Here is a 26,939-nt window from a genome sequence, read left to right as displayed (position 1 = left end):
ACATATTTATTCCATTATCTACTTGAAAATTGTGTTATGTAATGCTTATATGTGTATTTTTGTGGCCCATATTGAATCATAACAAATCTCTGAAATAGAATTTGAAAAGATGAAGTTATACATATAAATTTGGTTTAATTCAGAACAGATGTCCATAACTTGGGGGTTTATTATTGCATGCAACTAACCCTTATGCTAACTAGGTAAGTACCTACACCTGGAGCATTTTTCATTTGCATTTTGCTGGTTAAGCTCCTATCTGTTTCTCCATCTGCCGCTTGGAGGTGGGGGTGGATGTTGACTTGCAGAATTATTTGGAAAAAACTGCACAAAAAAGCCAGCAAAAAAGCGCTGATATGAACACTACATGATGTTGAAGTTGAAGCAATCACAGGGTCTTCTACTGAGAGCATAGTTTCCACTACCTTTTCTCTTTACGTTAAAAGCCGAGTACCAGTAATTATAATTTAAAGCATTAGTGAGCATTCTCTCTACATGTGTTTCAATGATTGGTGTACATAAGTAAGCGTCACAGTTGTCCTTATTGCTGCCCCTACTGTGCTGAGTGGACCATTACTGCTGCACTATTACACCGCCCCACAGGAGCAATTGTTTGGAAAATTTAAATTTGGGATCTTCTCAGCTGACAGACGGTCCTAACAGTGATAAGAGCAATGAAAAGCTCCAACAGACACACCCAACCTCAGGAGCTGACTTTAATAGGACAGCAACTGTGCAGCCATAATGCTACGTTCCAAAAACAGCAAATTATTTAACATAAAAGCTGCACCGGGCAGTACCCACAAAGCTCTTTTTTACACCCTTCACTTATTCCCACTCAAACATAACCTTTCTGTTTGTTGCACATCTGCGAGAAAGAGCTGAAAAAGATGTGGGATAAATCTGTAGGATGGAGGACGATGGCTGCTGCTACAAACAGCTGCTAACCAATGTCACGTCTGCATGTCAGCGAGGTCACTGCGGATTTCTTTATAAGTACAATAAGCATGAGGGGATGTACAAATGTGATATGGGCTAAAAAGCGAGACGTGCATGTGTATCTGGTTGAATGTAAAGGATTAGAGCTTCTGTTGTTAAAAGGCGGTTTAACCCATCATGCTGCTGATGGTGCTGCGTGAGCTCGTGTGTTTGTGCGTGTTTTTTTCATGCTGTGTTCCACTTTACACTGAAAATAATGAGTGCCCAGACCTCAGGGGCGGAAAGGCTTTAACAAAGAAACAGAGCGCAGAAATCAGCTGTCAAGCCAACGCCTGCGTGCATGTGATTGGTAATGATGCATACATCCTGTTTTTCACGCCTGTATTATTTTATCAGCATTAATATACGGGCTCCCTCTCTGTTTACTGTTTTATTTGTGTGCGAGCGCCACTTTGCCCGTCTGTACTCTCGCGCGCGCCCTGGGAGGCGAGTCATTACATTTAGGTGACTGTGCTTCAGACGCTCTTTCCCGCGCTCTGGTAGCAACTTCAGAGAATTTATGTGTGTACGAAAAGGGCACCATTTGTTCAGCAGCTACCGCGCCTATTTATTTTCCTGACCTGAGGGCATCTTACGCAGCTTAAAAAGTCCACACAATTTTTTTGTTACATAGCGTTTCGAAATTTCAGCCTGCCCTTGTATTTTGTTAAGGCTTTCTGAGGAGGGTGAACGTGGAGGAGAGAGAGGAAAAAAGGGCAAACAGAGGGATGTGACAACACAGTGTGAAATGGGATTTAAACCCTTGTGGTTGTGAATACATGGGCTGTGAAGTAATGGGCTGAAGGCACCATGACAGCATTTAGCGTTTCGGAGATGTGGCATATGGCTTTTGTTCAGTGGAAATCCAATTTGAGTGTTTTGGGTGTTGCATGGTTGCTGTAATATATCTCCCCTTTTGGGTTTTTTCTTTTAATCTCAACTCCATTTACAGTATTGGGAGTGCATACAGTTTGAGCCAGACACTTAACAATGGCAGTGCTAATGCCATGTGTGAATGAATTAACCGTGCGCGGATTTGAACGACTAACCTTGCCAGTGTCAGCGTTTGCACACATAGCCACAATGAAAATAATGAGAAAAATTAATTTATGTCTGCATATACGTACGCCACAATCCTCCATTCAAATGCCGCCTTTTAAAATAAATATTGAGTGTCCATCTGTAAGACATTAACTTAAATCACTATATGCTTATGTAACTTAATGGGTGTTTTCTCCATCAGCGGCAATGCGACGATTCTGAATGCAAGAGACATGAATCATATAGTCTAAATACAAAAGAACAGTTTACTTTTACAGCACGTTCAAGTTCTTTAAGACATGTGATCTAATATCCAGTGACTAAAAGCATCAACAAAATAAATATTACACTACAGTACTGTGCAAAGGTCTCAAGCTGCCCCTCACTTTTTTAATATATGGGTATCAGATGCAGTGACTTATTGAAATGTGCATGAAAGTCAGAACTCTTCTTTGGATGTTTCTGCCTTTTGTTCTGTTTTCTGTCAAGATGATCAGACACCGCTTTAATAATGTTGAGGTCCAAGCTCTTGGAGACCAATCCATGACTGATAGAGTTCTTTTGTGTGTTTTGGTATTCTTTTACTGTGTTTGGGATCATTGTCATTATGAAAAATGAAGTTGTTTTTGGTCAAAACACTTTCCCATTATATTGCATCTGGATAAAAACCTGATGATACCTTTCTGTTTTAATTATTCCATCAATTTTGATAAGATCTCCAACACCACTGGCTGAAATGCATCAGCAAACCATGAGAGATCATCCACTGTGTTTTACAGATGGCTGTAGACACTCAGTGTTGCATCACTCTCTTGTCTTCCGTGCGTATTGGCAACAATTTAAACCAAATTCATCACTCTATAAGACCCATATGTGGTTAGTCTTGTCTGATTTGGCATACCTCAGCTTCTTGATTGACAACCTTCCACTGAGATCATTTGATGAGCCTTCAGTGAACGGTAAAAGGATCACCAGAAGGGCCAGATGCTCAGGTCCTGGATCTCTCAGGTGCTGTGTCACATGTTTGCTGGATTCCTCAAATTTTTTGAGGACCCACTGCACAACAAGATATGCCAAAGTTTTTTAGCCAATAGATCTTTGGGGATCACCTTGTTGGTGCAAAAAATGTTCTACCTGTCAAACATCGTTTGCAGTTTCGGTCAAAGAAATTAGATCAAATTATGTTATGTTATTATGTTATTATGTTATGTCATTTCAAACAAAAGCAGCCGAAGAATACCTTTGAAAAACCTCCAGCAAGCCTGTAGAACTACAGTATTGCTCAAGACCATGTTAAAAAATGACCAGACTTTTGCACAGTGCCCTGTCTCCACATACTAACTCAGTGCAGTCTGTTATACATACTTATATACGCACAATCTGATATTGTCGTGTTGGTGTTGTTCCCAGATCAACATAGTAAATGTTGTTCCAGGATCAACATTGCAAGTGACCAATCAGAATGTTGTGACGTCATACTTTTGCGACTTCGGGAAAAACCGCCGCAAAACAAAAAACTGTACTTAAGCTGTGAGAAACCGCCTCTGTCCGCCGATCAACGGACCCTGACCCTAACCCTTTAATAAACGCTAAGCAGAATTGATATTGGCCTTGCAACATTGGAATTTCATATATGCATGAATGGCTTGGCGCGCCAAAGAATAACGTCACAACAATGTGATTGGTCATTTGCAATGTTGATCCTGGAACAACATTTACTATGTTGTTCCAGGAACAACACCAACACGACGATATCAGATCATCCCTTATGCCACATACTTATATAAACTATAATATTCCCATTTCTTCACTTTTATATTTTATATTCCCATCGACTTCCACAGGATCACCAAGGCAGCCCTCCAAAACACTTAACGTTCCACTATAAAACTACAAAAGTATGTCACTGATATTTCCATTTGCTTTTCAAAACACCTGCGCGTTTTGTGTTTTTTTTTTAAAAAATAATGAAGTCCATCTGAGCAGTATCTCCAAACTTTTGGTGATGTGACTGTCCTCTTCAAGGAAAATGCCTGGGCTCTGCTTTGTGGCCTATCCTTCTTCCAAGTATGGCAGCTTTTGAAAATGCTTCTAGGACTGTTTTTTAACTTCAGCTGTGGGTTTCAATTGTACGCTACTTTGCAGACTATTTCCGTCCGGATTTCCAGGAAGCGAGCTTAGGATGCTCTGACATTCAAGATCCTTTGAGTGTGCTATTAGTCAGGCTACCTGGTGCAGTGAGATAGCACTGAACCCCTTCAACCCTTTGAAACGCTGGGGACCCACAAAGCATCTTAGAACCAGAGCACCGATCGGAGACCAGCCTCTCTTTCACGGTGTGTTCATGTTCAGGAATCCATGGGACCACACTGATGATTTCTGATCAGTGTGTTTATTCTTAGAGCCTTTATGCACGCCATCCCCAAACTCTCCACCCTCTTTGAAGTGCAGACACACGAAAGGGGAAAACGTTGGCTCAAAGCCCAAAGGAGCCATGAGAGCTTGCAAACACATCTCCAAGTTGTTATTTACAAAATGCTTTGTTTTCCCATGGTCCGAAAGATGCCAAAATAACCCTCCATTTGTGGCGTTTTCAGTTTGGAGACTATAAATGTTTCATTGTTTCTATGTGAGCTAAAGTGCAGTGGCGTGAAGACATGGTGATGCATTAGTTATGACTTCCTGGCTTACAGGGGAAGATTACCTTTACTCTCTCACCAACAAATCCTGCTCCGTAACCAAGTGGAAGACACAAAGAGGATCAGTTCAAAATTACACATCAGGGTCGCAGAGTTATGATGCCTAACGTCTTAGAGTTGTGGGAGGAATTTAAAGGACAGTAAGTCACTTGTGGTCAGGTTTGATAAACTGTTACTTTCACACAGCGGGTTGTGTCTGTTTACACTTTCTTTCTATCTTAAATTGAACTCAACATCAGTTCTGAATAGATTCCTGTAGTTGTAGAAGTCAGACTTGAGGTGAAGTCAAGAATTCAGATGTGGCAGAAATATTCTTTGACTCAAGACTCATTTGACTCAAACAGCCCAGATTTCTCACTCATTTATTAGTTGCAACTTTTAGCCAAACTTGAGTTAGGATGCCAGGTCACGTACCTGTATAGAGCTGACCTTACAGAAGGAGGTGATTAGTAAAACGACCCGGTCTGTCAGCACATGGGCATGGTTTGCTGTCGTAATTGGTCATAATAGTTGTGCATGCCGAATTGCTGCTCTTTTCAAGCTCAGTATGTCTGTGTAGAGCGATGCGTGAAGAGCCTCGTGCTAAGTGCATGCTACCCAGATTATTTAAAGTAACGAGAAGAGCCAAATGAAGATGTTTTCTGTGTACATTTATGTTTAGCACACTGCATTGTCTGCTGGGGCGTTGATGCTAAAACCTTCAAGACAAACAGGCAGTGGTACTATTGACTGTTTCATTTGAGACTGTTAAATGATTTGTTCAGTTGTCAGATGTTCCTGTTTGAATGCCACTGTTGTCCCCAGTGGGCCAATGAAGGAGGTTCCTAGGAGGCAGTGAAAATATTCAGCGTGTCTGGCAGATGAAATTGTTTTGTTTTTTCCTGTCAGAAAACATTTGAGAATACAGTTTGCAGGAGGCTAACACGTTATGACTATTAAACACATAGCAGTATGAAAAAAAATCAAACAAATCAATCGAGACTTCTGTCAAGTCTTTGTGGTGCAATCTCACAGGTTCCCCATCAATATGATCAATAATAAAAGGGCATAAAGCAGCTGTGGAAAAAAGGTCAAATAATCAGATGAACGGTCACATGTATTCTCGTTCGAAATTAGACATCTGTTTTGTAGTGTAGAGAATGTTTGTACATTTCTTTTACTTTTGCCTCTGCCTTTTTATTACCTGGCACAGGTAATAAAAAGGTAATAAATAAATGAATTCTGTTTAACTTCATAAGGTCATGTTAACAATCCGTTAAAATTTGGTTTACACCAAAGTCTTCAGGGTCAACGTGATTGATGATTTATTGGTCGAAAATGGACCAAAACCCATTTAACCTAGAAACTAGGATTCTTACAAGTGTGATGTGTATTGTCTACATATACAAAGTACCATATAAGGATTTAAAATATGATGCCACATTTGACCTCTGACCACTCCTTCAAAGTCAGTAGATTAATCTGATGTTTCTCACTGCCATCGTTTGTACTGACAACATATAGGAATATAGGGAATGATAAATGGGGATTTTAAACATAATGTTACTTGGTGTTTTTTACTATTTTAACATTTAAAAAGATAATACTAAACAATGAAATGAATGCTACTCAAATGTAAAAACTGTACTCAAAATTCTGTCAACAGGCTTTAACAGAAAAAATAAAAGTCTGCATTTCCAAATGGGTTTTTTTCACTTCAAACTTCTTAAAATATGTCGAAAAAAAACCCCCACAATGCTATTCCACTCCTTGGTGGAGGATTGTGCTCTTGGAGTGCTTCTTGTTAACAAAAGTTTTTGGGAAAGAGAAAAATCTGCCACGTCCTCACTTCCTGAAAGAGCAGTTTGAGTTTTAAGGTGATAATTTATAGCTGCTTTTTCTCATAGAATTAGATTGATGGGAATCTTAGGTTCACGGTGTAGTTTACAGATTTTGCAGTTGTTTTTTTAACCTAATTAGTAAGGGTTGGAAAAGCTGGAGTAGACATTGTTTAAACTTTGAACAGAATTCCAGGCCAGATTAGAATCCAGACACGACAGTCAAATCTGTTTTTCTCATCTCGCTCTCAGCAACACTCACATTTTTATCTACTGGATACAAGACATCACTGAAAGCCCGTTCTCCGTGTTTGAGCAAGAGAGGCTTAAAGTTCATTACTTCATGTCACAGATGTCAAAGTTGGCTGTTGGACCAGGATTGGCTTCTAAACTAGTTGTAATGACACAAATCCTGCCCAAAGGTACATGGCTTAAAATCAGACTTTATAAGAGCCTGGATTAATTTAAAAAGGGTCTCCTGATGTCAGATGCTCAACATACATCATGCTGAACAGCAATAGGGTGTGTGTGTGTGAGTGTGTGTGTGTGTCTATGTAAAAGAGGGTACTACTCGAGCAGATTATCCTGGGTCTTTTCATAGATCCCTGTCTCATTTCAATGACAATGGGAGATCAGTGTCAATTAGTGCCGTGTCTTTGCATTGTGATCCGGAGAGGCGATAATAAAGCTGGGTTTTAGCCTAGGAAGACGAAGTGACATTTAATTATTTCACCTAATGTATCCTGTATGTGCTGTACTCTATGACCGTATCAGTTTGATCCAAATGTGTTTCTTTGTGCGCATTATTTCCTCCTTATGTTCTATTAAAATGTCCCCTACAGATTGTTTGCTAGGTTTGCTCCTCCGTCCCCTTCACAGAGCAACCCTCTGGCTGCTCATTTGTTATGATGGCCTCTGGATTTGAGTGTGTGTATGCGTGCATATGTGTGTGTGTCTGTGTGTGTGTTAGAGGTCAGTGGGGAGTGAGGCTCCTCATAATCCGGTAATCAAACCAGCTGCCACCAGACCCAACCCCCAGCCTCCATACATCCGTCTTTCCATTCTCTCTCGCTCTCGCTGTATGTCCTCCTACATTTATCCCGTTCTTCTGACAGTTTTACGTTCTGCGTTTTTCTTCCTTTTGATATCTCTTTTTTACACGTTAGAGAATCGCCAAATAACCATACATAAATCAAAAATCTAAATAAAAGAATTCGATTTTTTCCCTTTTTAAAACTTAAATAAATTCAATTAATAACATCCTGAAATATTTTTACTAAAGTATTAACAAAGATAAAGATTTGTGTTTATTTATAGTAGCGTAAACAAATTAAGCCATAATCTCTCGCTTTATTAATCCCTGGTTAAAAGCTCTCTCTCTCCCCCTTTTTTCCATTTCAGTTTTCAGTTTTTAATAAACCTTCTTCGCGCTCCTTCACCCTCCACCGCCTCTCTGTCCTCCTGCTCATGTCCATGTCACATCTCCCCTCTGTCTCTGTTCACCCCTCACCCTCCACCCATAATGCTCCTTTTTCTCCCTTTCTTTATTTCATTCTTTCCTGTCATTTTTTCCGTGTATTGCTTTGTTATGCTGTGTTTGTGTGCATTTGTGTCCCTTTATAGCTTATTTGCCAGCTTGTTGGACCAAATTGCTTTACAGCATACAACACCGCCCAGCAGTACATCCAGTATAGATTAAACACACTTCGTGTCTGCGAATAAAATGGGTGTTTGTGAGGGCTGTGACCTGCTGCGCTTCCAATGAGCTCATTTTGTGGACTCCCAGCGAAAGGAGTGCCCTGTCGAATCTGTAAGTAAAGCTGCGTGTGGGAAGATGGAAACCCAACGCTTCCCTACATGAGAACGCTCAGTTTGCGCGCCACCTTCTGTGTGACTCACAAATAGATGTAGACTTCAGAGGATCACTTTTCTATTACTTAACTGTAACACATGATAATGAATTGCATCATCCTTTCCAGAGATTAAAGTGGACCTCAGAGGATTCAGCACTTTTATGCTGCAAATCTCCTATCACTACATCTTATGCCTGACATGTAGGTTCACAGATGATGACTACATTCACACATACAGCAATACAGAGTGTCTACAGCCATGCTGTTTGATCTTCGGGGCTGTAGTGGAAGTAAGAAGAGCGAAAAAGGAGCACTAAAATACTTTGTGTCATGCTGTCTCCACAGGATTAAGCAAGTGTCAGTGAAAGCTAATGCAAAAAAATAAAGAGTTTATGTGGAGCTGCTGCCCATGTTCATACTCATCGTCTCTGCAACATATACCCTCATTGTATCAGATTTTTCCTATTTGATGTTATGAATTTGCTTAAGCTTAGAAAGAATAGTGGTGCTGGTTCAATATTAAAGGCAACATTAATTATTAGACAAAAAAACCTTTGCTAAGACCAGCTAAACCAAGGATTTTAATACTCTAAAAAACACAGTGTGAGGCTTCTGTGCTTTGTATTTCTAACCAGTAGCACCACCATAAGTCAGTCATATTTTACCATTCCCAGTACATGTAATCCAGTTGTTTCCTCCAGTGCTTAGACATTCAAGCAGACCACAAATCACCTAATAACAGCTGATCTGACTGCCAGGCCAGCCTATATCAGCGGTACTTCCTGTTTTTCCATGGGGCTCACTAATTTAAGTTGCTTAAGCTTCCCTGCAGTCGCTGTTGCCTCTGCTACTCGCTCCAGCTCCTTTAATGCTATAACTGACTTAATCAGTGTCATATCGGTTGTCACAGATGCCTGCCTTTTTGTTTTTCCCCTGGGGTCCTCATGCTGCTGCCCTCACCTTTCCATCTTTGCATATTTATTTGTTGAAATTTTGTTATGGATAAAAAAAAAAAAAAAAAAAATATATATATATATATATATATATATATATATATATATATATATATATATATATAATATTTATTACAATAACTTAGGTGGTGTCAAAGCAGACTGCTATATTCAGGCTCCATAAACTCATTTTCTTGTAACTAGACAATCATATAATACTATTATAATACTGTATAATATGTCCTACAGTAGTAATTTATCTGTTAGATATCTGTGTGAGAAACTTTCAGTGAACCGCAAATGTAAAATAAAGTGTAAATAATGTAATTATCTCATAGTAAGACTTCAATTTTTATTTTTTTTTTAGGTTAAATGTCATTAAAATATTAGAAATTAGGTTAATTTTAATTAAATTGTAAATATGTAAAGAAAAAGATACAGTTAAAGATTAACTGTAAACGATATTATAAAGAGTTGTATCTAAACAATTCAATGAATCCAGTGGATCAGATAATGTTCCTGCTTAGACATTAAGATATCAAAGCTTCCTCCTTCTTATATGAGTTCTAATGTCACAATTCCAATATATTTTAAGGCAAATAAGGATTATTTATGTTTTTGCATGAGCTGTTTTTGCTTCCCTCAGACCGTACTGTCATACAGCTAGAATATTTTATATATTTTATATGTTGTCAAATCTACTTCTAGTGACCAGCACCTCATGGTAACCTTTGGTGTGAATGGATTGTAAACACCACTTTTGTTACATGAATATAAAACTAAAATGTTCGTCCACCAACTCCACCTTTTATCAAGATCAGCCAATGAGCTTCAGTCCCAGTCCAGTGATAGAAAACGTAGTTTCTGTGGTATCATCGACACAGAAGCACTGGTAGTTTCAGTTACCTGTGACTTTCTCTCCCACTCTTAATCAATTTAAGTAACATAAAATTACATTAATTACATTGCATTAACACTGTTGTGACTACTTCCTGTTTTATCTTTGCATTGGTGAATATATCTGCTCTTCTGTCGTCTCTGTCGTTCCTCACCTCTTCCTCTGAAGCTTCCTCTCAAAGTTTCTTCTTTCACTCTGTGCCCCGTCCACATCCTGGTCACTGACTGTGCCACTCTGACTTTCTCTCTCGCTTTCTCTTTCCTTATAACCTGCATAAGTTCCTCTTCTATCTGTTCACCTAACTGGCTGCCCTCTGCTATCTTCTTCAACTCTTCAGATGGCGTCCACAGCATTTCGGCTCAGTGTGTTCTCCGCGTCCTCATTATCACAGAGGACATGTTGGGCAGCAGTGTCACTGTCCGCCTTCAGAACATGTCCCAGGAGCACTTCCTGTCACCACTGCTGGGAACCTTCTTGGAAGGTGTGTCCGCTGTTCTCTCAGTTCCTGTCGAGGATGTTTTCATCTTCAACATTCAGCCGGATCTGGATGCAGCACCCGGAGGAATCCTGAATGTCAGCTTCTCTGCCGCGTTGCCGGGCGGACATTTCTTTCCCTCTGAGGCCCTGGAGGAGCAGCTGTACCTGAACAGGCCGAGGCTGACGTCACTGACACAGATGGAGGTTAGTCCATGTGCAAAAAGACACACACAGAGGAATCAGTGTCTGACTTTAATTCCTTCATCACATCACAAAGGCAAAAATGTTGGCAAGCATATAAATACCATTTAACTCTCTCATATGGTGTTTCTCTGGTTCAAAGCATGGTCTTTTTGCTGTATTGAAAACAAGAATATTCTTTGAGATTAATGAATGTACCTTTAATAATCGCCTTTAAAAATAGCCTTACACTCTTTCAGGCTGCACATGCACTGCATGAAATTATAGGAAGCTAGTTAATAAATATTAATCATTTATGAGGTATAACATTTAATATTTCTTGAAATTATTTATTTTAAAATGTATTGACTTATTAATTCACTTTATTAAAAAGAATGACAGTAAGCCTATGTAACAGAGAAATATTCATTAGCTACACCTGTTTAACTGCACATTAATGGAAATATTGATTCAGCCAAACACATGGCAGCAACTTAATGAATTTACGCATGCAGACATGGTGAACCCGACCTATCAAAGTTCAAATCAAGCGTCTGAATGAGAAAGAAAGAAGATTTTAGTGACTTTTGAATGTGGCATTGTTGTTTGTGCCAAATAGGCTGGTCTGAGTGTTTTACACTCTGATCTCCTGGGATTTTCCTACACTAGAGTTTATAAAGAATGGTCTGAAAAAGAGAAAATTTCTAGTGAGTGCCATTTGTGTGGGTGAAAAATGCCTTGTTGATGTCACCGCTCACAAGACAACAGGGCAACAGTCAACTCAAATAATCACTTGTTGAAACCAAGGTATGCAGAAGAGCATCTCATCAAACCTTGAAGCAGATGGGCTACAGCAGCAGAATAACACCCTGGGTGCTACTCCTCTCAGCTAAGAGCAAGAAATTGAGGCTATAGTTTACATGGGCTCACCAAAAGTGGGCATTAGAAGACTGATAAAATTGTTGTCTGGTCTGACGAGTCCCAATTTCTGTTGAAATATTTGATGTAAACATAATCAAAACGTGTTTTCATCCTGCCTTTCATCAGGGGTTCAGGCTGCTGGTGATAGTGTGTTTTTTTCCTTGGCACACTCTGTACCAACCCAGCATCATTTAAAGGCCTCGTCTGAGGGTTACTGACCATATCCATCCCTTTATGACCACGGTGTGCTCTTCCTCTGATGGCTGTTTCTAGCAAGATAATGTTGATTGTCACAAAGCTCACATCATCTCAAACTGGTTTCTTGAACACGACAGTGAGTTCGCTGAACTCAAATAGCCTCCACATTCACTTCATGGATGTGCAGCTGGCATTGCTGCAGGAACTGTGTGATGCTGTCATGTCAATACGGAGCAATATCTCTGAGGAATGTTTCCAGCACTTTGTTGAATCAATGCAATGAAGAAGACAGCTCTAATGGCAAAAAGTACTAGCAATGTGTAACTAATAAAGTGGCCTGTGAGTATACATCTGAGCTTGTTGGATGTGAACTAGTAATAACACAATACAGCTTCCTGTGGCACATCAGCCATGTGACTTTACAGAACAATGGGCAAATATGACCATTAAATGTTCTCATGCATGAAATCAGGAACACCTGGACAAGCACATCAGTTATGTAATGTTTACACAACCCAAGGGAATCTCGCGGTAAGAGAGAGATAGATAGAAGCAGAAGGAAGAAGGTGAATCCAGAAGGAAATATTTATAAAGGGGTGAGAGAGACACCAGTGGTGAGTGCCTTTGACCTTATCTTAACAGGCACTGTCACACAACCACACATGCAAACAGGATCTCAGCTCTTAAGAAGACACAATCTAGTGAATATATCTGGTCCACTGGCCTTAACAGCAAGCAAAAGCTGTAAATATACAATTTGGGAAAGTGACTGGTTATGCAAAGACACACAGCCCACTGCTGTCACTGTGTCCAAGGCAGCATGCTAATGACTGATAGCTGGGGGGGTTGACCTGTGGAGAAGGTTAAGACTGCTAGTATCAGGTAAATGAAGGTAATATGAATATTTTAAGTACAAAGAACCAAGAAAACTTCAATGTGATAATAAAATTACCTTGTTTAAAATGGAATAAATAAAGGCATTCCCATTTTAAATATGTATGTCTAACATTACTGAAGATTACCATTTTGTAGCAATCAAATGATAACTTTCACCAGTCAGAAGTGTGAAGCCACCTAACAAGTCAGTCAGTGAGAAACTCCTTCCCCAAACTACAGGTATAGACTTTTATAACCAGCCTATACATCATAGCAGAATTCAGAAGAAGGCGGGTTTACCTTACCTGCCTGCACATTTACTGTTTTGATTTATGTGCCAGTTTGACAGTAAGTATAATATAGTAAATAAACTTTAAAAGGCTGTGTAGCATTTTTGTTTTTTTGATGCGCCTACCAGTATGACTGTGACAGTGCCTTACAGTATCATGTTTATATAGCCATGAGCATGTTTTAGTGTTAGCTAGCATGCTAGCATTCAAAACATTAGCATGCTAGCATGTTTAACTTCTCCTAAAAGAAAAAACATACTTTTTTTTTCTTTCATGTTATTATTTCTACCAGTAAAGGTTTTTAAAATACAAATTCAACCAGTAGCAGATACTGATGGTTGCTTAATTTGTTTTTATATTGTTTTTTCAATTTATGTATTTCCTCATTTGCCCAAATGATACAAATTAAGTATAAGAAACTGTTTTGGCATCTTTCTTCACTTCATCATAACATGTTACAAATTCATTAAACTGTATCTTTATGTCATTGTTAAAAATGATACTTTTTAAAAACTTTAATAATCATCAGGGAGATTTTTACTTAATTAACTTCAGTACTAGGTGCTGTTAATATTTAATGTGCTTTTAGTTTAGTTGGATTGTTATAGTGATGCTTTTACTTTGAAGATCTGAAGACTTTTCCCACCATTGCTGAAATAGATCACTGGAACACAAAAACAAGAATGATTTCACCGCTTATAAATATTAAAAAGTAACTTTATTATGAGTGATAAAAGAAGCCCTGAGTGAGGATGCCTGAAAGTCTAAATTGAGAATATTCCTCACACTACACTGTATATGTTTCCTCTTCTATTGCTCCAGGTCCTCCCGTTTGATGACAACGTGTGCTTGCGGGAGCCTTGCCAGAACTACATGAAGTGCATCTCAGTGCTGCGTTTCAACAGCTCTGCCCCCTTCATCTCCTCACCCTCCATCTTGTTCCGGCCCATCCACCCCATCGCAGGACTACGCTGCCGCTGCCCAGTGGGATTCACGGGTGATTACTGTGAGACAGAGATCAACCTGTGCTACTCCAACCCCTGTCTGAACGGAGGGGTGTGTGCCCGCAGAGAGGGAGGGTACACCTGTATCTGCCGCGAAGACTACACCGGTGAGTAGCGAGGGAGTGTGTGCGTGTGCTGTTTGAAAGTGTTTTGTGGAAAAGTCTGTTTTTGTCTGAAGAACAATGTGATATATTCATACTGATGATAAACAGTTTGTTTCAAGAAACTGTAGAATAAACCAGGTTTAATATAAGGCTGAGTCATTCTTGCCTTGTCAGCTAAATTTAATAGAACTGATTTATATCTAACCAGCTTAGTCCTAGTCCTTTTTTTCAACTAATTGACATTTCCAGTAGTGAGTCTGCTTTAATGAAGATGTGCTTGGAAAATGAGTGCAGGTCTTATTAGCAGTTCTTCTAGATCAAGCTTTGAGGGAAATCCTTAGAGGAAAGCTTTCATATGCTTGGTTATGATACAAAAACCAGACTGCTTAAAAAGCTTACAACGCTTAAAAAGAAGCACTTTCATCTGCTTAAAAGTGGAAAATTCTACTGCAAATTACTGTTTGTATGTTCCCATTGTGCCTGCATAGATTTCCATGAGGTACTCCAAGTTTCCTCCCACACTCAAACTTGTTAGCAATGATTTTAAATTGTAAAATTTGGACTCTGTATTGGCTCCAGCCTCTAAGTTCACTCTTAGTGAAGTGATGAAGAAACAGTCTATGTTAAGGAAAGTCAGCTATTTATGACTTTCTTATTACTGTATCTTCTTTAATTTTGAATTATGTGTACAGTATTTCCTGTTTCATTTTGATAGTCTCTCGTTCTGTGTGCATAGAGTTGAGTTTTGCTTGCTCTGTCTTGTTAGTGAGTAATTAGTTACAGCTGTGTACACCTGTGGTCCACCCTCTCGTTATCCTGTGTGTGTAGTTAAGTCTTCAGTTTTTCTCTGTTCTTCGATGTCTCATCACAGTTTGCTGTGTGTTTCCATGTGTTCAGTGGTGTCTGTCATTTGTTCGTCATTCCAAGTTCCTAGTTTCTCGTTTTTGGAGTTTTGTACTATTGTATTTCTTTAGTGTCTGGTAGTTACAGTAAATAAAGCTGCCTCTTTTAGTTACCCCTTTGTTCCCGAGTCCTGCCTTTGGATCCTACCTCTGGCTACCACACAGCGCTACCTTCTGTTATGCAGCAAGGTACTATAGATGTGCAAAGATTAGCAGCTAGCTGTGAAATGAAGTAAATTCTCTGTTGTCCAATCGTCCAGAAGCATCTTCACAGCATCTTCTTCCTCTTATTACTCTTGTTGCTCTCCCCCCAAACACATCTGGTCAATAAGCAAACTGAATATTCTCACATGGCTTTTAGTGATGCATTTTGGTTCACTTACAGTTCATTTGGATTTTTCTATATGTGAAAGCAAACCAATCCTCAGGGAAAAGCTACAAGTTTAGAAACTCATCAACTGATCTTTTTGTTCCGTAGTATTCACAAAGTCACAGTGATCTTTCGAAAGTTTCAAACCTTCAAATGAAATGCTTTGATTTTTTAAAGTTGGGTCATTATGAATACACATAATAATACAATGATTAAAATGCATATATATATAAAAAACAAAAAAAAAACAAAAACACGGTATATATGTATATATATATATATATATATATTATACACATGCTGTAAAGATAGGCCAGAGGCAGCATTTGTGTGCTCAAATTGTTTTATCTGCCTGTCATTGGTTTGAATGCAGTGGCCACAGATAAGAAGAGAGGTGTATTTTCAAAGGAAAAAACTGCAGTGGAGTGTGTCTTTGTGTGTTTGTCTGTTTGTGTCTGATTCTAGCCTTTAATGCTGCGCTCTGAAAACTAAAACTGACTGTGTGCGTCTTTGTTCATGTCCCACACTGACTTCCGTTTTGATCTGTGCTGTTTTCACTCTTTTGTCATGTTGAGCTGAACAACATGAAAACACACACTCTGCCTCCTGGGAGAGCTTTCTCCTTCTCAGCCCTCTACCTGTTACTTAGTCTTTTGTATTCACACAAACACACACATATGCACATGCACACATGCACGCTAACGCCACTGCCACGCTTACAGTTTTTTAATCTGTTGCCTTTTCATACACACTCTAACACACATACACAGTGCTTCGTTCTTTCTTACCTTTCCAATACACCGGACTTATTTCAACACGACTCAGATTTTTCCCTTCCCTTCATACTGCTGCATTGCTTCTGCTATTGAGTGGATGTGGGAGAGGGTAGAAGCTATGAATGTCAGCGTGTGTGTCTGGGGGATATTTCACATTGCCTTTTATTTCGAATCAAAAGAGAGCTGGGGGAGTGAAGCAACACTTTTCTTTCATGAGAGAGACAGAGTGTTTTCCGAACTCCCACCGAGGCAGACAAGAAAAAAAGAAAAAGAGATGAGGAGAGAGATAGGAAATGAGCAAAGGAGAAACGGAGGTAGGAAGAGACGTAGAGCGAGTGGGAGGGAGACAAAAAGTGGAGTATGATGAGAAAAGGGAAAGAGAGATGGAGAGAGGCGAGAAAGTTTAAGAAGTGGAGAGAAATTTGTAAAAGATGGATAAAAGGAACTTGAAGAAGAAGGAGAGGTATTAAAAGCACGAGGAAGAGAAAAGATTTTTTTTATAGATCACTGGATTGCAGATGATACCAGAAAGAAATTGGTAATTGAAATGGAAATAGAAATTTCTGACAGTATGTGATCCATGCTTACAGCGTCCACAGGGGCAGAAAACACATTTAAGTGAGGAGGCACAGGGTGGACAGAGTGTAAAAGATTGGATAGCAAAGAAGACAGCAGAGCGTAAAGATGAAGGAAAAGAAGGAGGGGAGACGGCTATGGCAGCATAGTGAAAAATTAGGGAGATGGATGAGAATAACACGGACGAGGAGCTATAGGGGGAAAAAACGGAGAGGCATCTATGAGAGAGTGGGATAGAGCGGTGAAAGAGGGAGTGAAGGAAATCAGATGGATTCTGGGCAGTCATTGTTGTGCTTTTCCTGCGTAGGCGTCGGGTGTTACAGTGTCTTGACAATACCCCGGAGCTATTGGGAAGAGGAAAAGAAGGAATACACCAACTAAACAGGGACGAATTGATTCCCAAACACTGAACTCTCCAGATATCTCCTGACTAAGTTTGTGCTGCTGCTCATTTTTCCATCCTGCCATTATCCATCCCCCCATATGCTCCTTTGCAGCTTTGAATTGGGTTCCCTGAATATCTGTGGATTGCTCACACAGGCAGGAGGTAGGCCTGAGGTTTTGACCGAGTCGGAAAACTTTCTGTTTCCATTGAGGGAGAAACTCAAAAGATCTGAGTCAGGTGTGATCTCTGAAGCACTCTGCTGTTTCTTCAGGGTAGGTGGAGCACAGTATGCCCATCACAAAGCGCATAAGCTGCATCTTTATCATGATTGAGCATCTTCGCCTCCTTCACCAATGAGGTTTTCATAGTACATGTAACCTCAGGCTAACCTTTCTCTAAACTCCACATTTAACCTCGGGATAAGTCATACTTGACACTTTAAAGGCGGGTTACCGCTGCTTTTTACCCAAGCTGTGTAAAAAGGTTCACACTACCTTTGTGGTGCCAACTCCAGATCTACAGCACTAAGATACTGCATCAGCAGGGGTCGTACTATTCAGCTGAGTACTGAATCCCCAGGGTTAGCCCGGGGTTTTAAATGAAACCGTGACACCTTATATGTTAAACCCAGTGGGTTAGAGTCAAGGATTAAAGAATTTTAGATTAAAAACAGGATTTTGTTTGGACTTTGCTGATTGGCCTTTTTCACAGAGGATCTTCAGCTATATCTAATAAAACTAGTGAATCTCCTGCACCCAAGTTTGTCCTGTAACACGACCATTTCAACCCAGTTTTACCACCTATTTTCTTTTCTTACTGTTACATGTTAAAATTCTTTGTGGAAAAGTATCAATGAACTTAGATTTATAGTCTCTTGTCCCAGTCTTGCCAATGCTACTTCGCTGCGTGCACCACTTTGCCCCTCCACCGAGCGCATGCATGGTGACCTTGAGGAAACAAACTAAAGGAGAAACCAGCACAACGGCAAATTACTGCAGTGCTGTAACCACACTGCATTGAAACTAAATAAAGGTCACACACCTTCTAACTACATAGAAAAAATGTCTAATTTCTTTCTTTTTTAATCAAATTTTTGGGGTTGACAAACAAATCTTTGCACATCTATAACAGTGCCTGCCAAGCCAAAGGAAGGGGAAACATTCACAGGTCAATTTCAGGTTTAGGCAAGATTGTTTAGCTGTCTGCCATCATCATTTACAGTGGCCCTCAGAGGCCAAATCCATTTCAATTCAAGAAAACACCAGCAAACAGAAAAAAGCTGCAAAAACGCACAAAACACAAAGTAGAATAAAAGATAACCAAACTGTCTTTGGGAAGCCAATAATGTGACGGAACAGCTGCAAAAGTAACAAGCTAACAGTAAACGGCTAATAGCAACCAAATATGTATCTATAGTATTACATGAATTGTGATACTTTGTATCTTTTTCTCTCTTACACCACAGATGATCCATCTGTGCTTTTGCAGCGTTTATCTGTTTGCTGGTGAGTCATTAACGGAGCCTTCTGAATAAATTTGTGTTTTAAGAGAAGCGCCCCACATTTTTACCAACTAGCATTAGCATTTAAAATGCTAAGCTCTGATTCATACCTCTCAAAACTATTTCCCATCAGCCTTCTGCAGATATCAAAGACCTTCTAATTTGAGCTTTAACAAACTTTTTGTGACCTGAGATCTGTGAACTTTTGTAAAATGAGTTTAAAGTGGGAATAGAAAAATTTTCACCTAACTAGCAAATGGGTAAGCTTCTTTGTACCTGCCATCCACTCAGATGTCTGTCTGGGGAATCCAATACATTTAAGCTTTAAATTCAAACTGCATGCTCCACAGACTGAATTGTGTGTGTCTGTTGTTCTATTTATTTATTTATTGAATTACATTATTTCTTTTACCCTTTATAGTATTAAATGGTGCTCTTAAAAAGACTACCATCTGAGCATGAAGAGATGCAGGTTGTGGTGATAAAAAGTAGAAAAAACAGACGCATTGCCACTAACTGAAGTAATTGAATGCTTTTTAAAGCTTTTACTTCTCTAATCACTTTCCCCAAGGTGACATATATAGCAAGGAAATTATAGTTCTTACCTTTACTTGTACAAAACTCAGCTGAAGCTCTGTTTTTCTATTCATAAAAAATGTAATATTTCTTGCCTCGAGCATTCATTTCTTTGAAAAACATGCTAAGCTTACGGTGCTGACAGGGATGTGCAACAGTCATTAACCCTGAAAACAGGAAAAAGACCTCAGCGGTACAAAGACAAGTTCCCAGTACACCTTAAAGGCAGAGATAACAGCTGACTAAAAGAGCGGATATCTGATCCTCCTTACAAAGTGAAAGAAAAGACTCAGAAGCGATAAAGACAGATGCACATTATGCAGATTTAGTAAGATATACTACACCTCGGAGAGCTGGGACATGCAAAGAGAAGATGACAAAAAGAGAGAAATTGGCATGGCTGCAGACTAAATAAATTTGTGAAAAGATAAAATGGGAAGAGATGGCTTAAGTAGAAATTAAATCTCTTGGTTGTGGGAAAGCAGCTTGTATGTTAGATAGAGGAAATCTGAGAAACAGAAGAGGAGGGAAGGTGATGCAGTAGGCAGAGGAGAGATTAGTTTTGGGTGCGATAAAGAAGATATGCATGTTACACGGAGAAATTCAATCCAGTAGGCAGAGATGGAAACCAGAGCACACACTAAGAACAAATAGGCAATGTTTAAGCTTGTGAAGAATAATCTAAATATATATGGAAGTTTTAGCTTTTTGTAGGAAGTGGAGAAGGTTTAGAGAGAAAAAGAAATGGGATGAGGAATGAATGACTAAGAAAGAATGGGTTGCAGCAAGACTGAAGTTCAGGCTATGAGACTAAATTAGTTTGAATTAGAAAAGAGAGAGAATAAAGAAAGGGAGAATGAAGAGGGAGGGAATTAGTTTGGGGAATGAAATGAAGAGTTGAGCATTTAATGAAGAAGAAGAGTGCATGAAATTAATGTGTGTGAGACAAACTGGAAAGTATAGAGGATATATAGAACAGATATGAACTAAAGCAAATAATGAATATGGAACACCTCAAGCAAGAGAAAGAAAATTTGAGAAATGAAGTTGCAGTTTTTTGTAGCACTAACCTTTAGAGCAGGCGTGCATGGTGCACATCTATCCTGCTGTATCATTGAAAGGAAATCAGTAATTCTCCTTAAATCACTTTGACAGAGCGCTTCATACAAAGAGAAAGAATCCGTAATGTTGCACATTTTGAGGCTCAAGAACATTAACAATGTGCATTAATTATCTTTGCTCATAGTGACCACTCTACTTATTTGGTTTCTTGGTTTTAATCACACCGTTAATTGACACTTACTTATCTTACTTAACTTAATTAACCACTTTTATACACCGGTATAAATGCTGTTCCAATACTAGAATTTCAAATGAAATAGTAAACTACTCATTACATTATAAAAATATTTTAAAGCTGTATTTTGTTTTAAACATGAAAGTGAAAACAATATAAACATTTACATCAATGATGGCACTGCTTTAGTTTTCTGATTTAGTGTAAGGTCGTCTGCCTTTGTTTCTCTCTAGTTAAACATATTTCTCAGCTTCAAATTCAATCTCAGTTTTAGACACCAAGATGGACCTTTGTTGCTGTTTATGTGAACAGTTTGAACAGTTTCTATCCTCTAGGAAATACATTTCAAACTGAAGGATGGCATGAGCACTAAAAACAGCTGTATGACTGGCCTCCTGAACAGCTGGCGTTCTACTGTCCTATATACCTGCTTACTGTATCACATATGCTGGGGGAGAAAGAGCAAAAAGAGGGTTTGGTGAAGAAGACCTAATCTAACCAGAATGCAAACTGAATTAACAATAGAGCTCACAAAAACAGTACACAAATTAAAATTTGATCAAACGTCTGGTGTGAATTTTAAACCAACAATCTGTGGATTATTTTCTGAGGGGAACATTTAAGTAAAGCAGAAAAGATATTCACCTAACTCACTATACTCCCAAAGACAGAAGAGACTCAAAGTTAGCACAGACAACTAAAAAGCAATCCAAATGAAAACTAAATTAGTTTTAAAAAGATAAGACGCGACGTCAGACCTGACAAGGAAAACGAATTAAGCGTCAAAGACGAGGAGCTTTAACGATAAGACAAAGACAATATTTGAGGAAAAAACTGATGAGAGGTTGTAAAAGGTGGAATTAAGATCATTTACCACAACGGGGAACAAAAAAGACGTGGTGGTGAGTATTATATAGAAAGATGGAGTTAAGAGAAAGAATAAAAGATAAAGAGGAGTTTAGAAAAGTTTCTGGAGAGGGTTAAACTGTGAGAGTATGTGGGAGAAGATAGATTTGAGTTTTGTGGGGAAGATAAAACCAGGCCGGATGGGTGAGCCTGCAGGACAGGGAGATAATGGCATAAGATAGATTATTCAGAGAGTGACATGTGTTTTAGAGGTCATTAATAGAATAAAAGTGTGTGTGTGTGTGTGTGTGTGTGTGTGTGTGTGTAAGTCAGAGGTAACAAAGAATAAAGTGTTTGCCAGAGCAATAAGACCAATTGGTTTCAGGAAAGAGCACAGATAGCACGGGAGGAAATAAAGGAAATAGAAACATATAAATACATAACATAATAGAGTAGGTGTAATGAAAATATGTGCATTAAATGGGGAAAAAAAACACACTACAGCGGATGTGATATGTGGAATCGACTAGGCTAAATGCATTAAACAGTGTGAGAGGAAGGAAAAAGGAGGCTAAATTAGTTTTAGGAAGATAAATTGGGGAGCAGGAGGTAAGAGGAGGAAGTTCACATATCTTGGTTCCTGTCTGGTTTTATACATGTATATAAATAGTTGGGATTTCTTCATGTACCCATAAATGCATGGTTGACAGCTGTAATTCAAAATCATATTTGGTGATTCGGGCGTTTGCTTACTCTGTAAAGCGAGTGTGTATAGTGCTGGTATTTTTAGGATCCTCTGAGTTTGTTGCCTGATCTGTTTGTACCGTCAGTTTCTTTACATCACAGACCTTCACTTCAGTGGTCCATGCAAAAGTCTAGAAGCAATTATGTGGTTTAATGAATCAGTCTCACCATTAGGTACACTGAACATTTTCTACTTCACTACATGAAACTGATTTAGGTTAAAGCTAAATTTAATCTCGTATAAATCTTATATTTTTGCAGGTTCTTTACCTCACAAAATAAAGTGCCTAAAACAATTCAAAATATAGCTGCAGCTATAACATTTACTTTAATACACAAATAGTTGTTATATTAAAAATTGTGATCATTTGTCCAGTTGCTTTTGAGCCCTGGAAATTGGGGTTTGTATATAGAAATGACTGTTATTCTTAAACTGTTTATACAATACCATGTTAAAACCAATAAATTCATGCTGAAAGTCTGCAGTTCACAATTTGATTGTTTCATTTAACACCTACTATAGTAGTGCAGCTATAAAAAAGAGGAAAATAAACATAATTGTTCAAGTTCTACTTTACAGTACTACATTTATTTATGTTCGGAAATATATAACTTTGTGAATTATGACTTATTTGGGCAGCACAGTGGTTAGCACTGTTGCCTCACAGCAAGAAGGTCCTGAGTTCCATTCCACGATCAGGCCGGGGTCTTTCTGTGTGGAGTTTGCATGTTTTCCCCGTGTGGCTTCTTTTCGGGTACTCTGGCTTCCTCCCACAGTCCAAAGACATGCAGTTAGTGGGGACAGGTCAATTGAAAAATCTGAATTGCCCGTGTGAATGGTTGTCTGTGCCTGTGTGTTAGCCCTGTGACAGACTAGCGACCTGTCCAGGGTGTACCCTGCCTCTAACCCTAAGACAGCTGGGATAGGCTCCAGCCCCCCTGTGACCCTGAAAAGGATAAGCAGAAAAGGATGGATTTGAATACATTAATTATCTATTTGTTTTTTTAGTAATTACTCTCTCAGCTTTAGCTTTCTGAAAGTGTTTTAAAAGTGGATCATAGAAATAAGGACTAAAAAAACTGATGTTACACAAAGCAGTCAAAATCACTCTATGCATCCCTAATAACTACTACATTAATTCATAAAATAACTCATCTGTGCGGCAGTCATAACAAAAGTTACAGTTTCTGTTTACACAGTGATATTTTGATGGTTATTTAAACTCATTCAGATGAGGACGCGAGGGTGCAGAGTCGTAGAAATTATGTACGGCGCAATAAAATGGAGGAATAGAAAATGAAAAAGAGGGCGAACAGAAGAATAAGCAAGAAAAAGCCTAGAGGCTGAAGAGAGAAGGTTAAAGAGAATCAAAAATCAATGTGGGAAGTGATTGTTATCAATGTCCGTCATCTGATCTAATGAAAAAGGAAGAAACAGAGGGGCAAGAGATAGTTGTGACAGAGATGGCAGCAGATGAAAGTTGAAATGGGAACACTGAAAAAGACCGAACACGTGAAGGAAAGAGGGGGAGCAAACAAAAGAGGACAAATGCTCAAGAGTTAAAATTTTCTTTAAAAAAAAAGCTTTGAAAGGGAATACATGTGTATGGGAGGGAAATACAGCTCACAAGAAACAGAAATAAGTCAATACCAAGTAAATTAATAAACAATATAGGGCAGAGGAAGAGAAATACAAAAGCATGAAGAAAAAAAGTGCCTGAACAAAGGAAAAAGGAGAAATTTAGAGACTGAAGAGGAGGAGAGAAAATATGGGAGAGGGAGGAAGTATAAAAAGTGCAAATCGAAGTTGTTAAGTAAGGAACAAACAAAATGTTTTCACAAATCAAACCAAATGTGTTGAATGGCTGTTTTTTTGAAGGGCTGAGGACAAAATCCAGCCCAAAAATCAGTGTGTGTGGAGTTAAGTTCAAGAAATAAGCGCAGAAGACTGATTTTCATCTCAGCTTGAGGCTAACGGCTCGAGGCTACATTAGAAGTGCAGCTGGTGGAGTTGAATTCTGGGTAATATAGGGACCAATTTTTCTTTTCTTTTCCTAAGAAGCGGACGATATCTCCCTCATCTATTGTGAGCCTGCAGTGTTAAATTGGTGGAGCACTCTTCTCAGCAGAGGCACACGCTGCAGCGATATCACACAAACAAATCTTGAGCTGCATGAAATGCGGTGAATAATCGAACAAATAAGATGTTATGATAAAGGCGTTCCTTTAGATGACACATCTCGGAAGAATGATGGACTATCAGCGGGCTGAAGTCACCTGATGATGTCATCCTGATTCCCATCCAAGCTTTGATTTCCAGTTTAAGGTCTCAGCAGCGTCTATTGACAGCCATTGACTTACTTATTGATTTTTATTTAAGCTGTAGCTTTAACCTACACCCTTTCTTTTTGCCATATGAGTTGTTTTTTTAAAATGGTTTAATTTCTTGTGATATAAATGAAACTAATAAAGAAAAAGATTTTAGAATTTCTTCTTTCAGACCCCACAAATAAGGGTGGGAACTGAAAAATAATACGCTCGGTAATATAGGCTGGAGCCCGTACTTCCATCAGTGAGTCCTGGCTTGCCTATTAGGTTTGGCCCCTTTTATCAAGTTTAAAACTGTATTAATAGTCTTTCAGTTTTGTGTCTCTGTGCAGTGCAAAGCTTTCTATATGTGGTGTTGTTTGCTTTTTTTTCTCATGGCAGCTACATGACCTTTTTTCAGTTTATTCCAAGTAAACACATCATGATAAAATCCATTACTTCTTATACATGAAAAAGTTTTTTTTTTCTAAGAATCCATCCCTATTGAGTTATTATTTAGAATACAGCTTGTAAGATAATTCATAAAGAGTATCAGCTTAATGGAAGCTATCGCTGTTTAATATCAGATTCATGCAAAACATCACAAATTGGATCATATATTTGGGTTGTACACTATAGGTAAATAAACACCAAAAATAAAGGAGCACAAGCGAGACCTATAGAGGTGATACAAGAGGAAGAAGAAGGGGGAGACAACTGGGAGCGTGCTGGCCTCGAGGGATGCACCATGTGTTGAGGTGGAGGAGGAGGGTTATGGGGTGGGCGATTGGGCGGAGCGAACTAAGATGCCGGCGGTGGTTGAAGAATACTGGCTTTGATGAATAAAACATCTGAATGAATGAAGGGGTGGTGTGAATGCATTAAGCCTGGCATAGAGGGGGGAGAGGAAAAAAAGAAGATGGTATAAGATGAAGGGAGGAAGGAGAAAGGAAGAGCAAAGCGTGGGGCGTTTTATATATAGAGATATAAGGTGGAAGTTAGAAAAAGGAAGGAAGAAACAAAGGGCGAGGAGAGGATGCAGGGAGGGGAGGAAACAACGAGGTGATTGAAAATAGTGCTCGATCTCAAACAACAAAGGGAGCGTGGAAGCTCACACTGAAGTTTTCAGACTTGAATATTTTTTTCTCTGAATTGTTTTGAGCTGGTTTGTTTGTGAGTAAATGGCAGAAATGGACTTTTAAAAAATACAATAAGATATAAAAAAGTGTGTCTATTTAGAAGATAAAATAGAAAAATGGGCCTAATTATCAAAAGTGAAATTACACATTGTGCAAAAGGATCCTATTAAAACCCGTCCCTGTGATTCTAACTTCTAAAATATGAAGATTTGCTGCGTTTCTCTGATTCATTTCATTGTACATGTAATTTTCAAGCTTTCACTTTGACCTCTGTTTTCTTGTCATGTTGTTAATTAAAAAAAAAAGAAGAAGAAAGAGTTGCATCCCTGCTCGGTGCAGCTGCAGCGGGTTGGCGTGTATTACCTTCTTAAAATGTAAATAACAAAGCAGGAAATGCACTTGTTACTTTTTAGTAGTGGGATATTTTCATGATGCAGAGTTTTGTCTGTGTGTGATTCTTTGTTTGGCTGGGTGTATGTATTAAGGTAGCAGTGTCTTATTTGTGTGGGCGTGTGCATTTCCATTCTTGTCTGCTCATTAAAAACCATCTGTCCATGTTCGCAAAGTGTTTGTGGGGAATTTTAAGTGCTATCTTGCTATCGGACACCCACGTTTTTAGCAATCACTTGACCTTTCTGTCTTTGTGTGAGTTAAAACGCAGAGCCAAATGAGGAATTACAAACTCTCTGTCCTGCCTTCTGTGTGTGTGTGTGTGTGTGCGTGCGTGGTCAAAAGACCATTGTTGAGTCAGTCTGAGATCACATCTGCTCTGCTTTACTTCTTGTAATTCCAGTGTGTGTGTGTGTGTATGTGTGTGTTACTTTTGGTACTGTAAAAATGTATCCAAAGGTTGTTTTTATTTTCTCGTCAGTCTTCCGTCACTTTTACTTTCAGTTAGTCAGCTTGGTGTGCATAACGAATCAGCATGTGCCTGTGTTGTGTGTGTGTGTTTGCAGGTGTCTGTAAGTCTCACTGCCTGCATAATTCATGAGCATTAATGTCTATTTATTTATTTTAATATTAATGAGAGGGTCTGTACGGGTGAGTGGGTGCAACACACAAAAGCAGGGAAATGGTGCTGCGTTAGTGAGTGTGTGTTGTGTTGTGTGTCTGTGGGGTGTCTCAGTTTAATTGGTTCCCTGTTGTGTGCGCTTACATTGAAGTATACGTTTCACGTGAAATCGGAGAGAGGATGAGAGAAGCTTAAACAAGGGCAGACACGTGATAATTT

General features: G+C 39.0%; 1 protein-coding gene across 2 annotated transcripts in view; it reads left to right on the top strand.

Moving 5' to 3' along the window:
* Nucleotides 1-26,939, top strand: part of celsr3 (cadherin, EGF LAG seven-pass G-type receptor 3) — a 112,856-nt gene that overhangs the window by 15,250 nt on the left and 70,667 nt on the right. For both annotated transcript variants that reach the window (XM_040047298.1, XM_040047297.1), the window contains exons 2-3: nt 10,577-10,920; nt 14,004-14,292. In XM_040047298.1, the coding sequence (XP_039903232.1) occupies nt 10,577-10,920; nt 14,004-14,292 (633 nt within the window). The remainder of the gene's footprint in view (nt 1-10,576; nt 10,921-14,003; nt 14,293-26,939) is intronic.

Source organism: Simochromis diagramma, unplaced genomic scaffold, assembly GCF_900408965.1.
Source record: "Simochromis diagramma unplaced genomic scaffold, fSimDia1.1 OVJJ01000387.1, whole genome shotgun sequence".
NCBI classification, from domain to species: Eukaryota; Metazoa; Chordata; class Actinopteri; order Cichliformes; family Cichlidae; genus Simochromis; species Simochromis diagramma.
The sequence above is the reverse complement of the archived record's forward strand: the minus strand, read 5'-3'. Positions and strand labels throughout refer to the sequence as shown.